Here is a 23515-nt window from a genome sequence, read left to right on the forward strand (position 1 = left end):
GCTTTGGCTTAGCGCCCCAGGAGGTCGCCTGCGCCCCCCCCGGAACCCAACCACTATTGGTGGCCGCCTCGGCCTCCACAGGCCGCCTCAGTAGCCCAAAAAACCCAACCGCTGCTGGTGGGGGGGCTAAGGAAGTCGGCCTCGGCAGCATCAGCCCTTGCCTTGCCTTCGCCGTGCCCCCAGCCCCCAGCCAATTGGCCAGCTGGGTTGGGGTGGGGCAAAGGTCCCAAGGCAAAGAGGGTGGCACCTGGGACCTGGAAAGCCCCGCCCACCTCTCAGAGAGGAGCTTCAATAAATTTATTTTTAAAATACTTATTTTTTTCCAGTTTGTCACTCCCCTCAGCGGTGACACCCGGGGTGGCCCGCCCCTCCCGCACCCCCCTTCCTACGCCACTGTCCTTAACAAACTACAGTTCCCAGGATTATTTATGAGCTTTAAATGTGTGGTATGTACACACCCAAACACAACATTTTAAGAGCGGCAAAGTACATTCCCTGCCCCTATGACATACCTCCCTTTTTTCCAGCCCTGTGGCAAGCACCGATAAATCAGTTCTCCGGATATTCAGCATAAATTGGGAACACACTGACCCTTTTTCTGTTATAGCTGTGATGGGTGCCTATTGGCTTGTCACTTCTTGCGGGCGCTGAAATACTGGGACATCTGACTTCATATGTTGTTTAGGGATATCCGCAAAGCTTTTGCTTCTCCCAGGGCTTCACAACTTTTCCATTCTTAATCTGACCTAAAAACTACAGACACTGAAAGCGGGAGGCTGGTGACAGCAGGTCTGTGTGGGATGGCTTTAGGATCAGAATCTGAATGGAGCCACCAGGATCAGCTTTTGGGATTAACAGAAGGCTTGTGTGGGTTGAAGTAGGCCTGATTTCTTAAAATGAGGGACTGGCAGTGAGTATAATAAGACAATTCTGAAAGTGGTATGTAGGACTTACGTAGAGGAGAAGCAGATTTCCTGCCTTATTGACGCCAATGTGTCTTAATTCCCAACCGTTTGAATTTTACTTGCAACTCTGAAAGAACTGTTGGTTTGGATACCTGTTGTAGCTTTCTGAAGCTTTCCTCTAATCTGGAGGGGGGGGACGACATTTCTGCCCTGCAGGTTGGGAGGTGGAAATTAGTTTTGGCAGGGATGCAGGGACTTGACCCCTGCAGAGCTAAACTTGCCAGACCGTGGCTAAATGATGACATTTACCATGTCCTTGTGCCCACAGTCTCACAATGGGAGGGAAAATGGTAACTGTGTCAAACCTTGATGCCAGGAGTCCATTCATTTGGATGTCCTTGGTACCCAGTTAGAATCTGTGGGTGTATCTCTCCCAGGACCACGAGGGCCGAGTGAGACATCTGATTTCGGGTGCCGTTAAAAGATAATCCATTTTTATCTATTTACCGTACTTTTGCGTCTATTAGATGCCCCCATCTATAAGGACCCCCGCATTTTGGGGGGACTCAGTTTTAAGAAAATGAGGGGAGATGGCCCAAAGTTGTTGAGCCTCTCCTCCCCCCCCCATGCAGCTTGGGGCAGGAAACACTACCTAGAATGTTTCCCTTGTGCCGCAGCATCGAGGGAAGTTGCGCACCAGCCGGCCGGTTGACTGGAGGGCACCTTCCTCCATGCCGCTGCGCGCGAGAAACGATCCAGGGAGTGCTTCCCATGCGAAGCGGCATCGGGAGAAGCTGCGCGCCACTAGCCAGCGGCCCCAGATCGCTCCCTGCGTGCAGCAGCATCTCCCCACCCCCACCCCATGCCACTATCCGTGTATTGGATGACCCCAGTTTTTTGACATGATTTTTGTGTCAAAATACCTCATCCAATACATGGGAAAATATGGTAATTTGATGTTCCAGGGGGAGGCGCTTCTGAGATTCTCTGCTTCTCGTGAGAGCCAGTGTGGTGTAGAGCCAGTGTGGTGTAGTGGTTAAGAGCAGTAGACTCGTAATCTGGGGAACCGGGTTCGTGTCTCCGCTCCTCCACATGCAGCTGCTGGGTGACCTTGGGCTAGTCACACTTCTTTGAAGTCTCTCAGCCTCACTCACCTCACAGAGTGTTTGTTGTGGGGGAAGAAGGGAAAGGAGAATGTTAGCCGCTTTGAGACTCCTTCGGGTAGTGATAAAGCGGGATATCAAATCCAAAACTCTCTCTCGTGCCAAAATAACTTGGCCAACACTGGGTACCTTATTTTGCGGAGTGGGACATTTGCTGTCATGAGGCTGACTGTGTGGCCTTTGGGCAAGTCACATGCTCTCAGCCTCACATATTTCACTGTTGTTGTCAGGATAAAATAATATGACGCACACCCCTCCGCCCACTGGCACATCCACCTGAGTTTCTTTGGGGAAGAGTGGGGCGCAGATCTGATCGGTAATGTGTGCCGTCGCCTAGAATTTCTCTGCGCAGTTTGTTCAGTTTCATTTTGACCTGCTTTCTCCTAGGCGGTGCAGACTGGCAGCAACTGGACTCTGAGCTCCAGAAAGAGATTTTGACCATCTGGCCCCACCTCTCACAGAAGATGCTGGACCTGTTGGTGCCTATGCCAAAAAGTGAGTTATTGTTTAGGCATTGCGGCTGCCGGGTCCCTATGACGACAGGACTGGGATGGAGAACACTGGAAGAAGTAGGAAGCTGTAGATGGTTGGAAGGATGGATGGATGGATGATGCATAGACAGATATACTTGGTTGCCAAAGGGTGAAAAAGGAAAGGAAGATAAACAATCACATTCCTGGCCGTTTACTTTGTAGATATTTTATATGACTGTCGAGTGCTTTTTTCTGGGGGTACGCAGGGGTACGCATACCCCTAAACATTTTGTGAATGTAAGTTTGGCCTCATTGAGGGGCAGTATTTCAATATGAGTAGGAAAACGAGAGTACCCCTAAACTTTTTTTTTTAAGGAAAAAAAAAGCACTGACCATCTATCCTCCATCTTTAGGTCCTAGGCATAAACATGAGAATGAAATTCTGAAGTATTTTCCTGCTAAGTCTCACCTCCAAGTATCCAACTTTTGGAGCAATTCACACACACACACACACAACTGCAAGAGGAGTATTCTGCACACTTTTTAATTCATTTTTAGAAAAAAAAATTAGGCCTAAACAGAAAGACACATTTTTCAGGAGGTGCCTCAAACAGATAGCCAACGGCACCTCAAGATTCACAGAGCGAAGGGTGTTCCTTTGTGTAATGAACTTGTGTGGTTGCTTCAAAGCCATGCTATGACTGACATGCCCCTGATTCAACTTTCTACACACCTGCTATTGCACCTGAAGAGCGTCGTTTCTGTTAACCTAGAACTCTGCCTTTTACTTCCAGCTACAGACCTGACAGTTGGAAAAATCTATGCAGCCATGATGATAATGGACTATTATAAGCAGAGTAAAGCTAAGAAACAAAGGCAGCAACTGGAAGAACAGGTACAGATCCACTGCAGCAAGTAACAGCAATCCTACAGCACTGAGGGTGAAAAGTTTATGGACAAGAAAGGTCAACATGGGTAGCTGGGGGTTATTTGCGCAGGAGTTAACAAATGACTTCCAACCTATTGATGCATTCTGTATTTGGTTTTTCATGATTGCCTTAACTGTTAGGCTTATTTTCTGCTGTTTCTCCAAGGAGCTCTTCTTGACATGTACGGTTCCCAGCTAGCCTCCCATTCAGGCAATTTACAAGGCATTGATGGCCCTAGGAATAAACGGGCAGGGGGCAACGCAGAAGGGGTCAACTGTGTCTGCCATACTGGATTCCAGAAGGAACAAGCCATAGCATATTTCACATTAAAGCCTCCATCCCTGGGGGGGTGCATTCCCTGAAGTGAATGCCATCGATTGTGACATCCCACTCCACCCCATATAAAACAAGCTTACAGCCTTACTGTAGTTCATTGGCAATGGAGATGGCATGATTTGTCTTATAAGTAACCACAAAGGCTTAGAAATCCCCCCAGCGCAGCTCATCTTACAGGGCCAGATCAGATTGGGGGAAACTCTTAACAGTTCCCCCCTCCTTTCCCCTGCAGTGGTACCCATTTATCTACTTGCACTGGTGTGCTTTTGAACTGCTAGATTGGCAGGAGCTGGGGTAGAGCAACGGGAGCTCACCCCGTCGCGGGGATTCAAACCGCCGACCTTCTGATCGGCAAGCCCAAGAGGCTCGGTGGTTTAGACCACAGCGCCACCCTTGTTCCATGGCCAGAGGAAGAGAGGGGAGGACAGGGGAAAGGATTCAGCTGCTCTCACTCACTTAGTTGTAAGATACACACACCCAACCAACTTCAGGTGTGCATGCCAAAGAGGTGCAGTTCCCTATCACAACTAGATTCACCCTTAAGAAACACCGTGTTGTTGTTTATTTACCAATCTGTATTTTGAATTGAGACTATTTCTCCCTCCCTTTTTTTATTATTATTTTGAATTCAGAAAAATGCCCCAATGTTCCAGCGCATGGAGCCTTCCTCTCTTCCTCAGGAGATCATTTCTAATGCCAAAGCTTTGCCTTACCTCCAGCAAGATACCCTTTCAGGACTGTAAGTTTAGATGTTTGAGTAAAATGACATGTCCATGCGGGCATATCTGGGCGTATTCGTGCTGCGATTGTGTTGTATTTTAAATGGCGCTAAATATACAATACACGCTTCCTGGCTAAGGGTGGGAGAGAAGCAATAAATTTGGACTACCCGTGATCGGTAGGGGAGGAGAGCATCTGTGGGAGAGTTGTCCTGCCTGCTTGCTCCAATGCAGTTTAGCAAGGGGGAGGGACAACCGATAGACTGTTCCCCTCCTCCACTGCAGGAAAAATCATTCAGTTTGCATTTTAACATGGGCCTGCTTAATTTGCACTCCGCAACCAATACAAGAACCTTCAGCTGTCCTTCACAATTTGCATTTTGTGAGGCAGCTCTCCAACAAATATATGCATGCAAAATGTGAATATGAAGAGGAAGTGTACACACACACACAAAAATGCATTATGTGCTGGGAAATTGCTTGCAAAAGTGTTTGTGTGTGTGTTAGTCACCATAGATAGCTCAATTGGTGGAGCATGAGGCTCTTAATCTCAAGTGGGTTCGAGTCCCATGTTGGGCGAAAGATTCCTGCATCGCAAGGGGTTGGACTTGATGACCCTCATTGTCCCTTCCAAGTCTACGATTCTGTGATTCTACATGAGGCGAAACTGCATATGCTGGGAGTGTGCAGATCTTTGTGATACCGCAAACTGATGCAGGAATGGGGCAAAAATTGCTGAAGACTGGAGAAATGAGAAGCGGAGGAACCAGAATTGACATAAACACCTTTCTGTATTCCAAATGAGGAACTCAACGTATGACGGCCATACCCCCATTCAACTGAGTTTACAGATGATGTAAAAATTGGGGTTTGGCTTGTGCTGCCCAACTCCCCATGGGGATCTGAGCCCCCTAAGCCCATGACCGGTCAGAGAAGAATGGATGGAGGCAGGGTGCCGTGAAAAGGAAGGCAGATATTTATTTTTCTGTTGCAACAGAGTTCCTTTCCCTCCTTCCAAGGAGGGAAAGACCCTGAACAAAAGTGTGCAGGAACCTTTAAAGACTTTGGACATTGCCCAACCCCCTTAGCCAAAGACCACCCAAAATCATCAAACATACACAATAGGAGGCAGTCTGCAGCAGAAACCCTGTCTACCAGGATAGCTGATAATGGTCACTGATTGCATTACCTGTGCACCCTGGCCATTCTTTTGTGATGGTTAATATTTTAGTTCCTGAATCCAGGTCACAGGCTCACCCTATTCATACACAAATGAACCCTTAAGACAGGATTTGTAGACGAAAAAGACAATGGGAAGGCTTTCCCCATTTTCCTCCCTTACTGAAGAGGAATATTTTGAGGTTAATGGGAGAGTCAAAATAGCTTCAGGATTGCTCTCCTGTACTATTTCAGACACATGGTTTATATCATGGGTAGGCAGACTAATGCCCGGGGGCCGGATGCGGCCCAATCGCCTTCTAAATGCGGCCTGCGGACAGTCCGGGAATCAGCGTGTTTTTACATGAGTAGAATGTGTCCCTTTATTTAAAATGCATCTCTGGGTTATTTGTGGGGCCTGCCTGGTGTTTTTACATGAGTAGAATGTGACCTTTTATTTAAAATGCATCTCTGGGTTATTTGTGGGGCCTGCCTGGTGTTTTGACATGAGTAGAATGTGTGCTTTTATTTAAAATGCATCTCTGGGTTATTTGTGGGGCCCGCCTGGTGTTTTTACATGAGTAGAATGTGTGCTTTTATTTAAAATGCATCTCTGGGTTATTTGTGGGGCATAGGAATTCGTTCATTTTCCCCCCCTTCAAAATATAGTCCAGGCCCCCCACAAGGTCTGAGGGATGGGTGACTCGCCCCCTGCTGAAAAAGTTTGCTGGTTTATATATTTAGATATGTGTGCATTTATGAATATTTATTCTATATTTGAGACCTTAGAATTCTTATAACACGGGCAGTTCAGACGATGTTGCCACCCCCTTGTAAAATCAGCCAATGTTTTACCAGCGACTGTTGCCTGTTTTCCCCTACCACGGAAAATCCAATTTGAAAAGAATGGAACCTTAGCAGAAACTCCACAGGTGTGGTTGTTCCTTGTTGCTATTTCCCCTTGTTTTTCTTCCAGCTCCTCCTGCTGGTTTCTGCCTGATTAACTGCTTCCTCTTTCCACTGCTGCTAATCTGACCCCCACCCCTAATTAGAGAATTTATGTTGCTGTGTGTGTGTGTGTGTGTGTGTGTGTTTGTGTTTAATTACTCTTTCTGCAAAGGGGGAAGGAATTACAGTTTCTTAGAAAGAGCGGAACATTAACTCTTCTTTTAGCAGAGAAAATTCACAACCAGAGAGAAAGTGACTCTGCATGAAGTCCTTTACTGTTTTCTGTGGTGTGTGGGTGTGGCAGGGGGTGGGTAGAGAAGGAACAACTTCTAGAAGAAGTGTGCATGCACACGAAAGCTCATGCCAAGAACAAACTTAGCTGGTCTCTAAGGTGCTACTGGAAGGAATTTTTTTTATTTTATTTTGTTTTAACTTCTAGAAATGATTAAGTAACCACGAGGAGGAGTTGGGAGAAAGGCGAGGAGGCTCACGCCTGCTATGTGACCAAAACATAACAGAAGGTGCATGCGGGGAAACAGCATAGATACTCCACTGCAAAATAAAAGGGGAAAGCAGCAATTAATAGAATGCTACCAGCTCTCCACGGGACACGGGTGGCGCTGTGGTCTAAACCACTGAGCCACTTGGGCTTGCTGATCAGAAGGTCGGCGGTTCAAATCCCCGCGACGGGGTGAGCTCCCGTTGCTTGGTCCCAGCTCCTGCCCACCTAGCAGTTTGAACGCACGTCAAAGTGCAAGTAGATAAATAGGTACCGCTCAGGCTGGAAGGTAAACGGCGTTTCCATGCGCTGCTCTGGTTTCGCCAGAAGCAGCTTAGTCATGTTGGCCACATGACCCAGAAAAACTGTCTGTGGACAAACGCCAGCTCCCTCAGCCTCTAGAGCAAGATGAGCGCCGCAACCCCAGAGTCGTCCACGACTGGAGTTAACTGTCAGGGGTACCTTTACCTTTACCTTTACCAGCTCTGAAAGTGCCAAAAGACGTAACAGAAATAACCAGTAAATGGGAGGCAAATCTGAATTGGGTCTTACCATAACCTGGCAATTTCATCATTCTAGGGAACAGAGGCAATCATGGGTTCAGTGCTATCAGCAGTGTTTTCCACTACAGAGAGATTCACCATGCCCCCAATATAGTCCACAGAAGATGCAGAATTGCAAAGAAACCAGCCCTCATCACGAAGGCTGAATGGGAGAGATGGCCAGAATAGCCCCTTGTTCCTTTTCCATTCCTCCTCCAAAGTTTTCCAAATCCTGTGGTTTGTCAAGGCATTCCCTTTCTCCCTGCCATTCCAAGTCTGAATGTGTGTGTGGGGGGGGGAACCCCATTAATAGCATTTTTCGAACTCTACATGAAATAACTTGGAATGAAAATATTCAAAGAAACCCCCTGCATGTACGAAACATTATTCCAGGAACAGATAGGCCCACTGTGGAAAAGGTTTTCTCTGATTCAGCCCTTGTTAAATCACTTTTGGCTTGTCAGCCAACTGTACATGTTCCATAAGTACTACATTTACTTGGGCATATATTGATTAATAGGTTTTTTTAATCTTTTGCTGCTGTGTGCAAAATAAAATTGGCTTTCTTATCCTTCCTGCACCATCCAGGTTCATAAGCCCATAGAGTTTAACAGGACAGAGTTAAGTTGCGTGTGTAACCTCTCCCCTTGGAATAAATAGGATTAAAGTGGACCTAACTTTGGCTGGATCATGCCCCTTGTGTTTATTATCATATGGTTAGCTTAACAATAGTAATAGAACCATAACGCCTTAAAAGGACCAGCGGCTTCTCCCAAAGAGAACTCCACAAACTCCCCACAGAGAAGGCCCCGTTTCTCCTATAAATGAACATTTACTTCTAATGGCCTCTGAACTGGAGATCTTCGTAGAATCATAGAATTGTAGAGTTGGACGGGACCATGAGGATCATCTAGTCCAGGGGTAGGTAACCTAAGGCCTGGGGGCTGGATGCGGCCCAATTGCCTTCTCAATCCGGCCCACGGATGGTCCGGGAATCAGCATATTTTTACATGAGTAGACTGTGTCCTTTTATTTAAAATTCATCTCTGGGTTATTTGTGGGGCATAGGAATTCATTCATTTCCCCCCCACACACCAAAAAAAAATATAGTCCGGCCCACCACATCGTCTGAGGGACGGTGGACCGGTCCACAACTGAAAAAGGTTGCTGACTAGTCCAACCCCCTGAAATGCAGGAATCTTTTGCCCAATGTAGGGCTCGAACTCACGACCCTGAGATCAATAATCTCATGCTCTACTGGCTGAGCTATCCACTGTGCCCCAGAGAAGGTGTGTTGTTCATCATGGAGTGAGGCTCTTTAATGAAATGCTGCAAGATCTTCTGTTTGGCGGGAGTCAGAGAAATAACCGACAGGAGTTGGGCCATCAGAGTTTTGTGTTCTCCTTTCATTTGAAGCTAGGTTAACTTTGCAGGAGCAGCCGGAGTGGGTTCCGTTCCCTGAGCCCACTCTCTCCCCAAGAGATATTCCAGCTGGCTTGCATGGATCCATCCCATGGGGAATACCAAGAGCAGCAATCTCTGGTAAGTCCATTTATGAATGTTTCTCATGCTATCCTGTTCTGCACTGCTTCGTGTGAAATCCTGGCACTTTGGGGTGCCATCTGGGGTTCAAGCATCAGTGTGCTTGCCTATACAGTATAGACTGCTTTACTAATCTTACCTCTTCTCTCCTTCTAGGCCTTTATTCCCAGGAAATATTCTGCCAGTCTTTCCAAAAGCCATCCTGTGGGGTGTTGTATTGAAACTGGGCCAGGTTTAATTCCCTCCCTTTTGTTTATTTATTATCCTCCAAAATTCTGTTTTGTCACACCCTAAGCCGTTCTCGTCGGTAGTTACGTGCAAGGGTGCTGTTTCAGTTAGAGAAAAGGAGGAGAGCTGTTGCCCAACCCCTGTGATGATAGTTGGGAACATGTGCCACCATTCCTGGATTCATCTCTGATAGGATCGTTGCGAAGCCAAGAGCAGCTGACTTGAAGAAGATTAGACTACAGAGTACAATCAGGATCAGGCCTGAATATTGGGCGTACAGAGAAGAAGAGTGGACTTCTCTGTACGCCAGGCAAGGCCCAATTGTCTACCTGAGCAACAGTATTCGCCTGGGAAATATCCACTCCTTGTCTCTCCTCTTAGAGACCTATCAAGGGATGCTAATGTCATAGCTGCACAACTATGATAGGCCTAATGAAGGAGCCTAACTACTCTCCGAGTACCACCAACACGCTCAGCCATCATGGTTTGCTGCTGTCCTACAACCACCTAGAAAAGAGATTTCTGGTAGGCAGGACCTCTTGTCTATTCCCAATAGGAATCAGGGCACTACATGGTATCTTTACTATGGTTCTCATGAGGGTATACAAAAGTAACAACAGATGCTCACAAAATATATTGCTTTGTCCTTATTTTAATCTGAAATGTATTCAAAAGCTTGAACGTCGCTGGATGTTGCCTTCCCTTCCTCTTCCAAACCCAAATAAAACACGGTACAGTGGTACCTCTGGTTATGAACGCTTCAGGTTACAAACTCCGCTAACCCGCAAGTGGCTGCTCCTGGTTGCGAACTTTGCCCCAGGCTGCGAACGGAAATTGCGCACCAGAGGCGGGAGGCCCCGTTGGCGAAAGCATGCCTCAGGATAAGAACGGTTTCAGCTTAAGAACGGACCTCCGGAATAAATTAAGTTCGTAACCAGAGGTACCACTGTATCTGTGCATTATGTTCAATCAGACAGGTTTTTCTTTTCAAAAGCAGGAGTTCCTTCAACACTATTTTATACCTATTCATATTCATTTGATTATTTCCCCGACCTTCTCCGTAAGGCCTCGGGGCGGGTTACAACAATAGAATATACCATTATGAAAACACATAAAACTGTAGCTTTCAACTGTTTCTTAGAGATTCTGAGAGACTTTTAACCTTAATGAATGTTCAATGACAGTTCTAGCAACTAGAGAATCAGTGAATGGATAAGCGCTGTTGGAAGGTACAATCATTCTCGCGAGTGTAAATCCGTTAAGCTACGGACAGACATGTTTTGCAGAAGTTTAGAAATGCAAAATGTACACAAACTACGGATTAACAATAATCAAGTCAGATCTTTGGGATGCTATCAGTGGTTACTTCTGGCTTAAGCTAGTTTGAAAAAATTCATTGTTCATTGGAACTGTTGATGATGTCGGTCTTTTCACAGGTTGGTTTCCTCTCATTTTGTAATCATTTCATCAGGTGGTTTACCCAGGGTTAAAAAACAAAAACCAAAAAACAGTATCCAGTGCTTCTGGGTTTGTGTTCATCATGTCTCACTGCTGATGTCCATGCTGCAAAAGTAAACTGTTTAGTCGCATCACACAAATGTGAACATATGCCTCTGACCCAAACATACACTCAACTTTTCAGTCGGCAGCACTAGTGTCTCTGTGTGTGTATATGGTTGTGCGTGTGTGCACATCTGTGTGCCACCCATGACACTTGTTGCACTGCAGTGCTATATAAGTGTGCCTCTCCAGTCTGCTCTGTGTGCTTCTCAGAGTGTAAAGTTTGTATCACACACAAAACATAACAATGTGCATCCTCTTGCTCTTTCTCACTTCAGCCTGAAACAAGAAACTGCAGGCAATCTTTTGCCGGACTCTTCTGTGTGATGTCATTCCTACCAGTGACATACTGGGCTGGTTTGTATAGGGCTAGGTGAACCTTAGGCTTCAAGAAGGAATTCAGATGGTGTCCCTTCTCTTTTCGATGATCATACCATGTCATCTGAACCTGGACAAACTGTGGTTAATCTTAACCATGGTTTATGGAATCCTAACCATGGTTTATGGAAACAGGCCTACTTCAAACCATAGTTTGTGATTCTGGCTTGTTCTCAATAACCATAGTTAAGATTAACTATAGTTTAAGGATTGGATGAGGGACCCAGGTGGCGCTGTGGGTTAAACCACAGAGCCTAGGGCTTGCTGATCAGAAGATTGGCGGTTTGAATCCCTGCCAAGGGGTGAGCTCCCGTTGCTCGGTCCCAGCTCCTGCCCACCTAGCAGTTCGAAAGCACATCAAAGTGCAAGTAGATAAATAGGGACCACTCCAGCGGGAAGGTAAACGGCGTTTCCGTGCGCTGCTCTGGTTCGCCAGAAGCGGCTTAGTCATGCTGGCTACATGACCCGGAAGCTGTCTGCGGACAAACGGCGGCTCCCTCGGCTTATAGAGCGAGATGAGCGCTGCAACCCCAGAGTCAGACACGACTGGACCTGATGGTCAGGGGCCCCTTTACCTTTACCTAAGGATTGGATGACATGTTAAACTATGGTTTATCTAAAATGGAAGCTGAAGCTTTCAGTCTCCCCCACTGAAGCCATGCTTGGGGGGGGGGAGGTGTAACATGTGAACTGAGGGCACGCTGCCGCTCACCCTCATAAGGCTAAACAGTGGTTACATGCAACCTGAGCCACTGTTCCCTGATCTCCCCCCCACCCAATAAAATAATTATATTATTTATCGTTATTGCCCCTAACAAAAAAGAGAAATAATGAAAATGGACACCAAACAAAAATATCCCAACACTTGGTGCACGTCCGGAAAAGTCGTTACTAATTGATCAGATAGAGAGAAACACACAGAATCCACCAGGCTTAAAAAAAATATCAAAGAACAGAGCCCACAGAGTGCATATGTCTGGCATCAAAAGCATTTCTGCCAATGAAAATGCTTTGAGAATTGCAGCTGGAGATTAACCAGAAAGGCACAGAAATCCAGCCCAGTGGTTCCCTTTGAATGCCATTGATTTAAATCCAAACTGATGTCGGAAAAAAAACCCCACCATCCAATAAGAAGAAAAAGCTGTGCTGGATTTCCAGACTCAGATAGACTGAAACCAATGCACCTGTTTTCCAATCCAACAACAATGACTGTTAAATATTCCTAAGCACACTTCCTTGCTTGCTAGTAGTGAGTCCCAGTGCGCTTAGGATTTCAGTCTCCTACTCCCTTTCTTGCCAGCATAAAGCACTGTGTTTTAAGCATTCCTAATGCGCTCATGAAAAAGGCATTGGCAGCAGATGGAAACCTATGTGATCAAGCAAAACCCCATGAGCTTGGCTGTGTGTTTATTTCCAGGAGCCAGAGGTTAGAGAGTTTAAAAGAGTGCAGCCCTCTAACTGTGGCAGCTACCTCCCGGTGGATACTCAGGAACGAGCTGTATCTGGGAGGGCCTCTTCCATGCCACGCCTGACTGTGGACCCCCAGGTAAAACCAAGTGAAACGATGCCTGAACAAACAGGAATATAGCATGACGTGAGATGCATGAACCTTTCCCACAGGAGGTTGTCGCTTAGCATTAGTGTGCATAGGCTGAAATCTGTCACTGGTGTCATTTGAGCTGGCCCCCTACGAGGCAAGTCCTCCATCCCCTTCGGCAAAAAGAGTTGGAACGCTCTGCGGTGTCCCACCGAGACGGGGGATATACTCTCTAACCGCCCACTTTGCAGATGGAGAGCTGGAATGCAGAATTAGTAACTTGTCCAATGCCACCATGAGGCAAAGCAGGGAATCAGCCCTTCCGTTGCTCCGCTTTCACACTAATCCTTCCTGCCACCTTCTTCCAAGACTGCAGTGAAACGTAGCAGGTTTGTGTTTTGGGGGGAAACCACCTTCCTGCTCTCCTTCGACCCAAGACTGTTGCTGGTGGCAGCAAGAACGGCGACAGTTTGGAAGAGCCCTTCTCCCACTCGGAAAGTATTTACTTTTTTCTTGACATAGCCGCCGCCTCCTCTCTCAAGTCTATTCCCATTGTCCTAAGACACTTGTCTACATGGCTGCCACCAAGCATCCTGTCCTGATCAGTCTTGGCCATTCTTCCATCTCTTTGTCTGTTGAGCCAGGGGTTGTTGCCCCCCCCCACTTCCTGTCTGTCCGTCTCGTAATCATTTTTGATTAACAGAGAGATATACACTCTCCCAGGTTTGTAATCTTAAGCCTATGCTACTTTGCGGTAGTTAAACTCTCACTCTCAGCTTTTCCCACACTGAAGGGCCCTTGTTTGCAAAGTCTGTTGTGTCAACCTGGCAGTGCTTGCATAAGCAAATTGTGAGGGAAGCTGGGACTTGTACCCTTCAGTCGTTTTGCTGAGAAATCTGTGCTTGACAACAATGGCAGCTTGACAGCTGAGTCCTGCTGTTGCTCCCTTGCGCAACGATTTCCAGTTCCAGAAAACCGCACCCTAAAGTGTCGTCGTGTCCCCTCGATTCTAGACACGGAGAGGGGAGTCCAGTAACAGCTGTCTAAGCCCGCAGGAGGGAGAACGATAGAGAGCAAAACCAGAGTTTTACAGGAAGGCAGGAGCTTCCAGAGGGAAGGGTAGAATGAATCAGTGTGGGAAGGGAAGGGAATCTCAAAAGTAACGAAATAAGCCTAGGAGCAAATAGGAAAAGGGGGGCAGGAAGTAGGCTGAGAATGGACTTGATGAGTAAGTGAATTAGGAGTGGGGAAAAAGAAGGATTTTACTAGCTGAAAATTAAGGACTGGGTTTATAAATGAGAAAGGGCAAAACAGCCAGAAGAGGTTTTTGTTTTGTTGTTGTTGTTGTTGTTTTAATGATGGCTGTGGGAATTAAATGGAGAATTTGACATTATTCAAATTCAAGGCCTCATTCTCACAGGTGAAGCTATAACTGGGCTGCCTTGCTTCAGACTGCAAAGGTTCGCTCGTGTGAATTAGCGTTCCTTCATACAAAAGAAACAGCCAGGATATAGACACCAGCATGTCAGAGGGAAAGAGGACAGTTTTGTACACCCGGGGAATTTTTAAGTGAGGGAGAGAGAGCATTCAGTCCCCCAGCGACTGAAATAGTAGGGCTCAGACTATCATTTACCATTTCAGTGAAAAGCAGGCCACACATTCAAAACAGACCCAGACAGATAATCTGAAGCTGGGATACACTGGGTGTTGCTGGCAATAGCAGTATTTGCAGGAGGACGTACCAACAAAATGCAAGAGTTGGCTATTGGAGGTTCTGTTTCGTTATGATAAATGCAGTGGAGTTCCTCCTTGACTTTCCCTTTAATAGCCTCCCCCACCCCTTTCTCTGCTGCTTCTCCCCTCTGAAACCCCCTCTAGCTCTCAACTCTCCCTTCTTCCAATTGCAACTCTCCCCACAGTTCCGTTTTTGTTCCAAGGCAGAATTTAAACTAGCGATCAACCTTCTTGAGCAAATCAGAGCAAGCCATCCAGAGCCCAGACTCCTTTTCTAAGATGAGGAGAATGGCCAGAGTCTATTGGATGGCGGAGATGCTCGCGCTCCCCCTTTCAAACTCCCATGTACTTCCCCCCCCCCCTTTAATCATTCAGTTTTGTTCTGCCATTGACAACCCCAGCCCTCCCTCAAAAGAGACAGCCCAGAGTGTTTTGGGAGGTGCTTGAAATCAGCACCCAGCAGATAAAATATACTCTGCTATTGCTTGATAATATAGCATGTCCCATATTCACCCATTTCTACCTGCCAAGTCCGCATTCTGTGCAAGTTTTCAGCCTGACTCTGAAACAGTAGCGCTGATGTGATTTGACACAGCAGATTTCAGGAGCTGGTCCATCCCTGTAACTTGAGGAGGACATCCTGTAACAGATGGATCTACACAGACTCGCCGGATATGAGTTCCAGTAGTTGCCATCAGGAACTGGGGGGAAACAGAGTCTTATTCAATCTTAAAATCTAGTCCGTCACTATTTACTAGGAAGCCTGGGGCAGTTGCTGTCATTCTACCAGTATGTTAATTCTGTTAACATAATCACAATTAGAAATGCAGGTACATGTCTGCCACAAAATTCAGTGGGAGGGGCTCCTCCAGAAGCACCTGCTTTTAAAGTGTCTTTCCCAAACTAGGTAAATCCTTGCGACATCATATATCCTGAATTGGTAATAGCAGATCTGCCTCCTGAACGGCAGCAGGCCCTTGCTAACCATCCTGCCTCCCCCCACCCCCATGGGATACGTTTCCAGGTGGTTACAGATCCAGGCTCCATGAGACGCTCCTTTTCTACTATTCGAGACAAGCGGACCAACACCTCCTGGTTAGATGAGTTCTCCATGGAAAGGAGCAGCGAAAACACCTACAAGTCCCGCCGGCGAAGTTACCATTCTGCACTGCACCTGTCTTCAAGGCGCCTCAACACAGATTCAGGTAAATGGGAACGGGAGTGAGATGGAGCTTTTTTTAAAAAAAGCCATATATTGATTTGTAATAACACTTGAGATTGGGGACTGCGAGATCACATCATCTCAATTCCTTTCCCAGTAAAGGCCAGGAGAGTTATCTTTGTATTAGAAAATGAATGTGGCCCATTAACATTTGCGCAGGTTGTATAGCTAACTTCTAAAATGAGAACGGCAGTGTTCACACGACACGGTAGACTCCTCTCCTGCTTCAAACCATGACCCATGGCTTAGCGTCACTGGGAAATTGCTTTTAAATGGATCTTGGGGAAACTAAGCCATTTCCAAAGGATGTAGTGAGAGGTGTTTTACATATATCATATATGGAACTGACATATTCCAAGGGAAAGGAAATGCATTGATGATGGAGATACAGAGTGCTTATCAATATTTAACATAAAAAAATTACTTTGGGAGACCGTGAAGCTAATATGGCCATTTTTGGTGCATCTGGATTTTTAACCTTGGCTAGTGGAGTCAAAAGGGACGCGGGTGGCGCTGTGGGTTAAACCACAGAGCCTAGGGCTTGCCGATCGGAAGGTGGGCAGTTTGAATCCCCGCGACGGGGTGAGCTCCCGTTGCTCGGTCCCTGCTCTTGCTAACCTAGCAGTTCGAAAGCACAAAGTGCAACTAGATTAATAGGTACTGCTGCGGCGGGAAGGTAAACAGCGTTTCTGTTTTGCTGCTCTGGTTCGCCAGAAGCAGCTTAGTCATGCTGGCCACATTACCAGAAGCTGTACACCGGCATGGCTGGCGCGTCCATTAAGGCGAACTAGGCAATTGCCTAGGGCGCCAAAATGGAGGGGGTGCTGGCCAGGCTTGGGCTGGGGGGCGGGGCGGGCTAGCAGCAGCTTCTCTGCTGTAGCGGAGAAACTGTTGCTTGCCTCTCCACCCCCCCACCTCCCGCTAAAGCAGGCTTTGGCGGGCGGCGGGGGGCGCCAGAAGGTGGTCTGCCTAGGGCGCAAGAAACCCTAGCACCGGTCCTGTACACCGGCTCCCTTGGCCAGGAAGAAGAAGAAGAAGAAGAAGAAGAAGAAGAAGAAGAAGAAGAAGAAGAAGAAGAAGACTCCTTCACTACCCGAAGGAGTCTAACATTCAAAGCGGCTAACATTCTCCTTACCCTTCCTACCCCAAAACAAACACTCTGTGAGGTGAGTGGGGCTGAGAGACTTCATAGAAGTGTGACTACTAGCCCAAGGTCACCCAGCAGCTGCATGTGGAGGAGTGGAGACACGAACCCGGTTCCCCAGATTATGAGTCTACCACTCTTAACCACTACCCCAGAGTCGTCCGTGACTGGACCTAATGGTCAGGGGATCCTTTACCTTTACCTTTAGTGGAGTCAAATGAAATTTGGCAAGCTTACTCGGAAAATTCCCCTAACAGGCTAAATCAATTTTTTGCTATCTTTTTCTACAAAATCTTACAGTGTTGTGCACACCATGAAATACAGCTGTCCATGGTAATTTAGCTGGTGCCTAGCCACCACTAAATAAAGCTGAACAATTGGCTGTCTACAAAATTTGCTCATCTCATCCTGAAATGGTTATCTACATCACTGAGTCTCTTCTAGTTTACTTCCAATGTCCTCACAGAGCTTTTTTTCTGTAGCGCAGGTACCAAGTGGACTTTCTTCACTTCCCCACATTTGTGTATGTGTGTTGCATTCGTATTTCTTGTGTGTGGATATTTCAGGCTTGTCACTGGTGAATTCCACCTTATTATTTGCAGCCAAATCCTTCTGAATTATTCTATTGCCAGCAGTGTAGGGAGCCACCTGTAAACTTTGTATTAACTGCAGATTTTTGGCAAGCCTACCTTGTTGTTTTGTCCAAGTTGTTGATTATATTTTTTTTTAACTATGGCACCACAAAGACAAACTCTTGTTGCTCTGCTTATTGTCACTGTCAAATGCCAATTGTGAATTCTATTTCATAACAGTTCGGTGTACAGCATATAAAGATTTCAACTGAAGTTGTCTTACCTGAAGTTAATCCTTATAAAAGACTCTGCTTTCTTTTTATCTGCCGAAAGCAATTCTTCAAAGAGGAGGCTTGGTTTAGTATGAATTGTTCGCAATTCAACTCACTGCCATTTAACGCCTTTTTATTCTCCACAACAAGAAGGGCTAACCTGTCAACCTCCAGATGTTGAGGAACATCAACCCTGACCACTGTCTATGTTGGCTGGGATTGATGATCTAACAACACAGTGAAGGCCAAAGGTTATTCTTGCCTGCCTGCTCTGCAGCTTACAAATTTTTGTTCAACTTTGCTACTAACCTAGTCAGGTGTATGTTTTCCAGAATCTCCACATGTCTTTTGTTTAGAGAGAAACCTTATCGTCCACTGGTTTTGACTTACTAAAAAATATCCACTAAAAAACAACAACAGACATTGCGTTCTCATAACATGGATTTGTCTGTTATGTGTAAGTACTAAGTCAATTTAGGTGGAGATAGAGGGATAGAATGAGGGGATTTCCCCCTCAATATAAGAAGTGGGAATGGTCTTTTTGATTTTTTCAAGAGGGAAATTCCTCAAGAAACAATTGGCCACATCAGCCTGTTTTGCTGGTTCCCTATATCCACAAAACGCATCCAAATTTTATTTACGTACTTCCAATATTTATGCACCACCTTGTAGGGGGAAACTCCTCTGCGGCAGCTGACACCAGAACAGTACTACATAGGTAATCCAAAATTAATAAAACCATCACCCCCAACTAACAATGGCAAAACAATTATGACATTAAAACAGCAGCTAAAGCAGTATAGAGCACATTTTGAAAAACAGCTAGAATTAAAAGGGAAAAAATCAGAGTCCATTTTAAAAGTCAGAGCTATGGAGGGAGTTTCACCCATTTGGGGCCACCATCCAAAAGGCCCTGCCTCGCATATATATTCACATTTCTGTTGCCGGGTGGGAAGGGGGCCGAAACAACCGCACGTGGCTTTGCGCTCAAGTCACCAGTACAGGTTAGGTTACAGATGTATGTGCATTTCAACTGTGCAGACATTTCATTTGTGGCTACAATTAATCCCACTGAGTACACAGGGGTAAGCTTTGGCTGTGATTTGAAGGCTCATCTTCCTTGAGTTTATGCCTTCGGAAGACTTAAATTTAAAGGTATGCATCTTTAATTTTGCACGCCCAGCTTTCCTAACTGATGAGTTCAGCTTATATTGAAGCAGAAAGATTTTGCAGAGAATGGGCTTGGAAACAAGATAGCAGCAAACAGCCAATTTAAGACCAGAACAGGTTGGAGTAAACCCAAAGAGAGCTTGGCAAGCAAAGTATCATTTGGAACATGCTCATGAAATGAATGCAGAGCCTTAGTTGCTGCGTGTAGGATTTTGGGTGTTGTAGATTTGCTCCTTTGTATGTGTGAGAAGAAGTGGGCTGCAACATTCTGCACATCTAGGAGCAGACATGCTGCAGTTTGGTACAGCCACACAGAAGCGAGCTGAGAAGTTCAGGCAAGGGTGTAACAATACTAAAGCGCTGCTCTCTCCACGGCTATGCTGAAGGAGGGATAATTGGCAGATCTGCCAGCACCGAGGGGAGAGGAAATGAAAATCCCCCTGGAAAACTGCATTACCTCCTTCAAAAAGCTGTACTGGGGGCTTTGCAAATACGGTCCCAAGACAAAAGGGATGCTTAGGGAGACTGACCTCTGTTTTCCATGACTTCTGTTCCATACTCACTTTGAACATGGGCCTTATCTGCCATTTTAGAAGTGGCAAATGACCCACTATTCAAGCTGTGTTACTCTTATTATTATTATTATTATTATTATTATTATTATTATTATTATTTATACCCCGCCCATCTGGCTGGGTTTCCCTAGCCACTCTGGGTGGCTTCCAACAAAATATTAAAATGCAATAGTCCATCAAACATTAAAAGCTTTCCTAAACAAGGCTGCCTTCAGTTGTCTTCTAAAAGTCTGGTAGTTGTTTTTCTCTTTGACATCTGGTGGGAGGGCATTCCACAGGGTGGGTGCCACTACCGAGAAGGCCCTCTCCCTGGTTCCCTGTAACCTCACTTATCGCAGTGAGGGAACTGCCAGAAGGCCCTCGGCACTGGACCTCAGTGAGCGGGTAGAACGATGGGGGTGGAGACGCTCCTTCAGGTATACTGGACCAAGGCCGTTTGGGGCTTTAAAGGTCAGCACCAACACTTTGAATTATGCTCGGAAATGTACTGGGAGCCAATGTAGGTCTTTCAAGAACGGTGTTATGTGATCTCGGCAGCCGCTCCCAGTCACCAGTCTAGCTGCCACACTTTGGATTAGTTGTAGTTTCTGGGTCACCTTCAAAGGTAGCCCCACGTAGAGTGCATTGCAGTAGTCCAAGCGGGAGATAACTAGAGCATGCACCACTCTGGCGAGACAGTCTGCGGGCAGGTAGGGTCTCAGCCTGCGTACCAGATGGAGCTGGTAGACAGCTGCCCTGGACACAGAATTGACCTGTGCCTCCATGGACAGCTGCGAGTCCAAAATGACTCCCAAGCTGCGCACCTGGTCCTTCAGGGGCACAGTTACCTTATTCAGGAGTAGGGAGTCCTCCACACCTGCCCGCCTCCTGTCCTCCAAAACACTACTTCTGTCTTGTCAGGATTCAACCTCAATCTGTTAGCCGCCATCCATCTGTCGCCAAGCAGGTGTAGCAAGAAAATAAGGCTTTTGGTGCTGCTTCATTTTCACCTTTTTAACCCTGTTGCAGAAGTGGGGGAAATAATTGACACAACTGCCTTGTTCCCTCAGGTAGATGTGAAGAAGTCCTGCAGTGCCGGAGTGTGCAACAGTTGCTGCCAATCTGTTGTTCTGCTGCCACAGCTCCCAGTGCAGGCTAGGCCCAGGAAAAATGTGACATACTTTAGGTTGCATGTGTGGCCTCTTACCTGTGTGTGAAACAGCCCCCAAGCCAACAGGCCATGCCAAGAAAAGGGGCAGGTGACATGCTTGCCATTCTTTTCCTGGCATGTTTTGGATGCTTTTTATAAACTGCATGTCTGGAGATGGTTGAACAGGTGCTGGTGCTGCTGTCACAACATCTTTTAGAAAAGTGCTGTTAAGGAACCTCCACCCGGAAAGGGACTTTGAGGAGAAGACCATGGTGAAGTTAGTTATGCGTCATCTCCGTACTAATCAGGGTGGATAAAAAAGCAATAATTTTTTTGGGGGGGGGTCAAAAAAATCAGATTTTTAAAAAATTTAAATCGGGTTTTTTAATGTATCTTTTTTAAAAAACAACAACAGATTTTTAAAATAAAATGCTTTTGGAGGAAAAATCTTTCTAAATATAGTTTTCTATTTAAGTTACATTATAGTGCAAAGGCTATTCATCAGGAAATAAGGGTTTGTTTTAAGTTTTTCATGTGTGCTAAAACTCAGTGTGTGGTTTTTTTTTTAATCGTTTAACCACATCAGTTAACAAACATGGATACATATGCTGTAATGTTATTGTTTCAGTTAAATAAATTGTTTAAGTTGTTATTAAGGACCCAACAAGGAAATGATTGTTTTTCTCCTTCCAAGAAAGTACAGCAGAAAAGTTCTCCAAATATAAACACTAATTTCATAATGATCTGTCTGTGTATTTCTAACAATATAACCAAATCAGTAATTTTTATATACACTGTAAAAACTACTCTGAAAATTTATTATTCCAAAAATGAAACCTTCATTTGATTGTAAATATTAAGATTATACCAGCAAGAATGAGTCTTTCTGTTAAAAAAAGTGATTTAAATCAAGTATTTAAATCAAGTCTTACTGAATAGTGATTTAGATCGTGATTTAAATTGATTTGATTTAAATCAAATCCACCCTGGTACTAATGGACCCATGAGATTGACCTGTAAAATCACTGTTCTGATTTCTGCACGGGTTCAAAATAGTTCAGTGCAGGGATCTCTCACACCACCACAATTGCTGAAGAGACGCTGGATTTGGCATCTCCAGGTCACCTGTTATTCAGGGTTCGTCCTGATCTGTTGGAAAAAAACATACACGGGGCTCGTCAGTAACACCGCTTTTCCCCTAGGGAAACCCGCTGTTTACCACAGAATTGGAACAAACAGCATTTGGTTCTTCTGCAGACTGAGGTTTCTGTGGGAAGCAGTGGGAGAAGCAGAAAACCTCTCAGACTCGTGCTTCCTAGGCATGGGATAAGTGTGGATCAGCCCATGGTGACTAGACTATGAGTATTTCTCCTGATCTGGTTATGACATTATATGAGCATTCACAAAAAGAAAAGGGGGGGCACCCTTCATTCATCCTAATTTGCTTCTACAGCCAAAACAAAATAAAAAAATTCATTCCAGTAGCACCTTAGAGACCAACTAAGTTTGTTCTTGGTATGAGCTTCCGTGTGCATGCACACTTCTTCAGATACATGCATGCACACAAAAGCTCATACCAAGAACAAACTTAGTTGGTCTCTAAGGTGCTACTGGAGGGAATTTTTTAATTTTGTTTTGACTATGGCAGACCAACACGGCTACCTACCTGTAACTGCTTCTACAGCGTTTTCATGTCTTCCCACTAACCATTCATTCACCCCACACTTTCCACACTGCAGTGGGGAGGGGGGGGAATCTCTCTGTGTGTTTTTAAGTGGATTCTCCCTGCTAGGGTGTTTTAATCGACTTTAATTGCACAAGTAGTGCACACTTTAATCCCTCCCACCACCACCCCAAAAAAGAGCCTGGGAGGAATCCCTAGTCCATTTCTGTTTCCCAGAGCAACATGTTCCGGCACAGACAGAGCTGGACCGAATTTTCAGAGGGAGGCGAAGCACGTCATTTGCCCTGACTGGCCTTTCCACATAACTCAGTGTAATTGGCTCCATGATGGCCTCGTGTTTACTTTAGGATCCCTGATTGGCTGGGATCAGACAATGAAAAAGAAATACTCGTATTGACGTATTGCCTATAATTCAGCTTTTCGGCTAAGGAGCTCAAGATAGCATGCATTGTTCTCCCACCTCCACTCCACCTACACGTTTTGTCCTCACACGAAAAGGCTAAGTGTGAGGAATAACAACTGGGCTGAAGTCTGTGCTTGAACTTCGTAACTGAGTTGTGATTTGAAACTTGAGTTCCTTACTGCTAATCTGACAGAAGGGGGGGGGCATAAAGCAGCAATGGGCTGAAAAAATAGGGCTGTGTGCAGGATAGGTTTTGGCTATGCTGCAGAGGAGCAGGAAAAGGAAAAGGGTTTCCAGGTCCAAAGGTTATTCAGAAGGATAAAGAAGACATCCTACAATTGTTAGATACTGGTTTGGGGCTGAATACACATCAGTGAGGACCTTCATGGAACTTAATAATAATAATAATAATAATAATAATAATAATAATAATAATTTATTATTTATACACCGCCCATCTGGCCGGGTCTCCCCAGCCACTCTGGGCGGCTTCCAACAAATACCAAAATACAATACAAGTCACAGTTTAAAAACTTCCCTAAACAGGGCTGCCTTTAGGTATTTTCTGAATGTCAGGTAGTTGTTTATTCCCTTGACTTCTGATGGGAGGGTGTTCCACAGGGCGGGCGCCACTACCGAGAAGGCCCTCTGCCTGGTTCCCTGTAGTTTTGCTTCTCGCAGTGAGGGAACCGA

At 45.7% G+C, this 23515-nt stretch overlaps 1 protein-coding gene across 1 annotated transcript in view; it reads left to right on the top strand.

The window, feature by feature from the left end:
• Positions 1-23515, top strand: part of CACNA1E (calcium voltage-gated channel subunit alpha1 E) — a 364294-nt gene that overhangs the window by 336503 nt on the left and 4276 nt on the right. The window contains exons 42-47 of the mRNA XM_033151321.1: positions 2456-2563; positions 3336-3436; positions 4439-4545; positions 9106-9214; positions 12798-12926; positions 15676-15856. Coding sequence (XP_033007212.1) covers positions 2456-2563; positions 3336-3436; positions 4439-4545; positions 9106-9214; positions 12798-12926; positions 15676-15856 — 735 coding nt within the window. The remainder of the gene's footprint in view (positions 1-2455; positions 2564-3335; positions 3437-4438; positions 4546-9105; positions 9215-12797; positions 12927-15675; positions 15857-23515) is intronic.

Source organism: Lacerta agilis, chromosome 6, assembly GCF_009819535.1.
Source record: "Lacerta agilis isolate rLacAgi1 chromosome 6, rLacAgi1.pri, whole genome shotgun sequence".
Lineage (NCBI taxonomy): Eukaryota > Metazoa > Chordata > Lepidosauria > Squamata > Lacertidae > Lacerta > Lacerta agilis.